The following is a 4717-nucleotide window of genomic DNA, read 5'->3' on the forward strand; positions in this document are numbered from 1 at the left end:
CTTTAGGGCCGGCGTTTCCTTTCAGCGCCCCGGTGCCGTCTCTGCGGCGGAGGTAGAGGGCCGATACCCTGAAGCCTTGGGGCCGGGGCTGTGCCGAGGTGCCGGCTGCTGTGTGGCAGGCAGGCAGGACTCAGCGGAGCCGTGTGTGTGCAGGCGCTTGTCTGTTGATCGCGGCCGGGGTTAGTGTTTGAGCTTAGCTCGTCCTCTCGCCTGCAGAGGGAACTCCCGGAGATCGGCTAAACTCCGGGTTGGGGAAGGTGAGGGTGGGATGTAAGGGGCTCGTAGGCAGGTGCTTCGGAAAAGGCAAGTAAATCCACGGAACTCACGGGGAGAACTCGGGTTAAGGCGGGGTTACCTTGTGCCTTTTGTGTAAGGGTGGTGCTGAGTCTATAATTTTTGAAGGTTTTATTATATGCAGCCTGATAATTTTGTTTAACCTTTTCCTGATACTGGAATCAAACTGAGCTTCACTCTTACCTCTGAGGTGATTAAGGGCTTGGGCTCCCCATGTCTAAAAGAATTGATCAAAACCTTGGGTGACTATGCTGACTGATAACTCTTTCTCGGGTAAAGCTCTTCAGTTCAGGAAACAGAACTCTTTGGGGCTGGCCAAAGTGGGAACTAAAAACTTTTACTGCTTTCTCTTCCAAGTTAAAGATGCATTCCTGTAAAATAGCCTTTTCTAGTAAATGTGAAACTGTGTGTGAGTAGAAAGACTAAACTTCTCATCTGTAGATTTTTATGTAAAAGGACTAATATATTTCTGTCTGAGTGTTGTTAACGTCCTTAGGTGGTTTCGGTAAGCTTACTGGTGTCAGGAGACCCTTAACATGAAAGCACAAGGTCTAATGAATTTGTTTGCTTGACTGCAGGAAAGATGGACTTAAGTATAATGACTGATTAGAAAATAGGGTTTCTAGTGGCAAATACAGGTGTCAGTTGAGGAAAACGAAATTGCATTTACATATGTAATTTTCTGATTATTTTAGAAGTAAACTTCGTTGGTACCATGTTTCAGAACTTATTAATTATTTTAATTTGACACTTCACGTTTCAGCAGTGTAATGCTGTGTTAAGTTCACTTCCGTAGGTAGGGAATTCTGAAATCGGTTGCCTTACAAAAGGAATCTAGTTGCTGAGAGCGACCTTTGCAGAGTTGTATGCCTTTGTTCATCACCTGCAGCTGCAGTTATAATTGTGAAGCCATGTTACACAGATGCATTTTCGTTTGCAGTTCCGGATCAAGTTCTGATGCTCTTCTTAATATTAATCCTAAAAAAATAGTTGAGGGGGGGTTAGTTGGTTTTACTACAGTTGTGAAAGCACATGCGTTTCAGGGACTTAAAATGACTTCTCAGTGGTTCCCAGTGACAGGACAAGAAGCAGCGAGTGCAAATTGAAACGCGAGAAATTCCATGGTTTTTGCCTGTGAGGGCGGCCAAACGTGGGAACAAATTGTTCAGAGAGGCTGTGGAGCATAAGTCTGTGGAGATGTTCAGAACCAGACTGGACACGGTCCTGGATGACCTGCTTAAGCAGGGGGTTGAAGTAGGTGATCTCGAGAGGTCCGTCCCACTTTTGTGATGCTGTGAACTAAACCGAGGAAGGACAAAACTTGATCATCCTATGCTTGTGTAGTGTGAATTTAAAAAAAAAAAAGTATCAATTGCAGAAATGGCCAAAGAGTTAGCTTTTATTTTTCACTTATTTTTAACTCTTTTTAACTTTTAATAAACTTTGGTGAACTTTATCAGGAAAAAAAGGTATATGTTAATGATGGGTTTCATAGCTTGGATTAAAAATAAAATCCCTTCTGTGGGCAGTATATTTTTTTTCCGTTTGTTGGAGAAATGTAACCTGTTTATCATTTTCCGTGTTATCACCATATGTGGGCACGCCGCAGGGGTTTGGATGGGAACTGACAGGAACGTTCAGAAATTATAGTTAAACACATGTTCCAGGCACAGAATTAGTCTTGGTAAAAGGGTTTAGTAACTGATCTTTTTCAGATCGTAGGGCATCTGAGTGCAGTATCTAAAGAAACGACGCTTTTCTCCACTGGATGGAGCTGCTCGCCCAGAGTTGCATTACTATCTCTAGCATCATTTTACGAGCGGCCCAGAAGATTGATGTTAACTTCTGAGCTGAATTTTTTAGCTGGAAGATAGTATGTTTTTTTGCTTTCTTGCTCTTAAGACATCGGTGAACAAACATTTCTGATAAATGGTTGACTAAACAGTGGGTTTTGTTGTTTGGAAAGGAGAGATCATTCTGTGGTTGCTGTATGTGGCATGAAGTTGTTCCTGGCTTTCTTAAACACTTCTCTAAAGATGTAAGCAAGTTTCTGTATTTTCCTGCACCTAGCTTACCCTATTTGAAAATAAGAGTGTGTTAACCTGGCAGAAATCATAGAATCATTAAGGTTGGAAAAGACCTCTAAGATCATCGAGTCCAACCGTCAACTCAACACCACCATGCCCACTAAACCATGTCCCTAAGCGCCTCATCTACACTTGTTTTAAATACCTCCAGGGATGGTGACTCAACCACTTCCCTGGGCAGCCTGGTCCAATCTTTAACCACTCTTTCAGTAAAGACATTTTTCCTCACGTCCAATCTAAACCTCCCCTGGCGCAACTTGAGGCCGTTTCCTCTCGTCCTTTCGCCAGTTACTTGGGAGAAGAGACCAACACCCACCTCGCTACAACCTCCTTTCAGGTAGTTGTAGAGAGCAATGAGGTCTCCCCTCAGCCTCCTTTTCTCCAGGCTAAACAACCCCAGTTCCCTCAGCCGCTCCTCATCAGACTTGTTCTCCAGACCCCTCACCAGCCTCGTTGCCCTTCTCTGGACATGCTCCAGCACCTCGACGTCCTTCTTGTAGTGAGGGGCCCAAAACTGAACACAGGATTCGAGGTGCGGCCTCACCAGGGCCGAGTACAGGGGCACGATCACTTCCCTACTCCTGCTGGCCACACTATTTCTGATACAGGCCAGGATGCCGTTGGCCTTCTTGGCCGCCTGGGCACACTGCCGGCTCATGTTCAGCCGGTGTCAACCAGCACCCCCAGGTCCTTTTCCGCCAGGCAGCTTTCCAGCCACTCTTCCCCAAGCCTGTAGCGCTGCATGGGGTTGTTGTGACCCAAGGGCAGGACCCGGCACTTGGCCTTGTTGAATCTCATACAGTTGGCCTGGGCCCATCGATCCAGCCTGTCCAGGTCCCTCTGCAGAGCCTTCCTACCCTCGAGCAGATCAACACTCCCGCCCAACTTGGTGTCGTCTGCAAACTGACTGAGGGTGCACTCGATCCCCTCGTCCAGATCATTGATAAAGATATTGAACAAGACCGGCCCCAAAACTGAGCCCAAATGTGAGGATTAATCTCATAACGGTAGTTATGAGGTTTGAAATACTTGGATTAAAAGTGCTGGAAAAGGGAAGGTCTCTTAAAATTTCGTGCTTGAGAAATCTCTGTATTAGGTGCCCTTGTGTTTTGTTACCAAGGTCCTCCTGGGATTAAAACATCTTAGGGCTTCTCTACAGAGAGATATCCAGGAAAATTAATAGAAATTAACTTCTAAAGTGGATTAGTTGAGCTACATCCAACAACTTGGTTTGGAAGTTAATTTAAATTCACACATTCAGTTGACATGGATTACCTCTACTGTGTAGACAAATCCTTAGACACGTACGGTGGCTTTACAACTGTAAGAATTCCACTGAATTTAATTTCTTGGGATTTGCAAAGTCACCACCTGGGGACCTAGTTACAGAAAGCATGACTGAATATGGGCATACTTAAAATGTTGTTATAGTTGGATTTAAAAAAAAGCGTTGAACCGTTAGTTTTTGGTGACTGAGTGAGGGAAAGTTGATGTTAATCGAGAGATTTTAAACAAAGGGACGAATTAAGAAATACTATTGAAAAGGAGGGCTGCTGCTCGGCTCGGGGGCATAACCTCTATTAAAATCACTTCTTTTTATTGTCCTTGATGTTGTTTGTTTCACTGTCAGCTACGGACGAAGGTAACAGCCAAGGCGTTCCTTGTTTTCACAGGACTTAGCTTTTCTTGCCAACTCGATAGCTTTTTAATTAATTCCCCCCACAAACCACTGGACACTTGGGTCCTTAGAAATCATTTGCATCTTGGGTGAGGAAGTTGACAAAGCATGTTGCTTGTCCCAAATTCCTAGGTTGGTGCTCCAAAGACAGCAATAAATGAGTGAAGTGAGCCACTTGCAAAGGGTGCCAGAGTTTTTTGTTCTCAGTGGGGCGGCAGGGAACCCTAATTTGCTTGGGCGTTTAAAATCACAGTCCACAGTGGCACTTCACCACCTTTTGTTAGCAGCGCAGGCAGGGCTTGTAGTAGATGCTTCTCTTGAAGGTTGCCTGTTGGAAATAAGTTGTTGTTTTCCTGTAGGGAAGTGAGCCAAGCGAGTGCTGTGTGGATTCCTCTCGCAGTACTCAGTCATTTAACCTACTGTCAAATCTTTTTTTATGGACTGTTTGGGGTTTTATGAAATCAGACTATTAATTTTTGTGGGGCTGCCACGCAGCACCTATTTTGAGCTTCAAAGCTTAGGAAGTGTGTTAAAAAAAGCCACCATCATGCATTCTGACAGTATTAGTTCTTCTTTGAGAATGAAACAAAACTGGGCAAAAAATGAATCGAACATCCCTGTAATACTCTGTCCCTCTGGCCCAAATCCGAAGTGTTGC

At 44.6% G+C, this 4717-nt stretch overlaps 1 protein-coding gene across 1 annotated transcript in view; it reads left to right on the top strand.

Moving 5' to 3' along the window:
* The window catches only part of PINX1 (PIN2/TERF1 interacting, telomerase inhibitor 1), a 62706-nt gene that overhangs the window by 1162 nt on the left and 56827 nt on the right, over nucleotides 1-4717 (top strand). The window contains exon 2 of the mRNA XM_009319757.1: nucleotides 217-257. Coding sequence (XP_009318032.1) covers nucleotides 217-257 — 41 coding nt within the window. The remainder of the gene's footprint in view (nucleotides 1-216; nucleotides 258-4717) is intronic.

The sequence above is a fragment of the Pygoscelis adeliae genome, unplaced genomic scaffold (assembly GCF_000699105.1).
Source record: "Pygoscelis adeliae isolate BGI_AS28 unplaced genomic scaffold, ASM69910v1 Scaffold121, whole genome shotgun sequence".
Taxonomy (NCBI): domain Eukaryota; kingdom Metazoa; phylum Chordata; class Aves; order Sphenisciformes; family Spheniscidae; genus Pygoscelis; species Pygoscelis adeliae.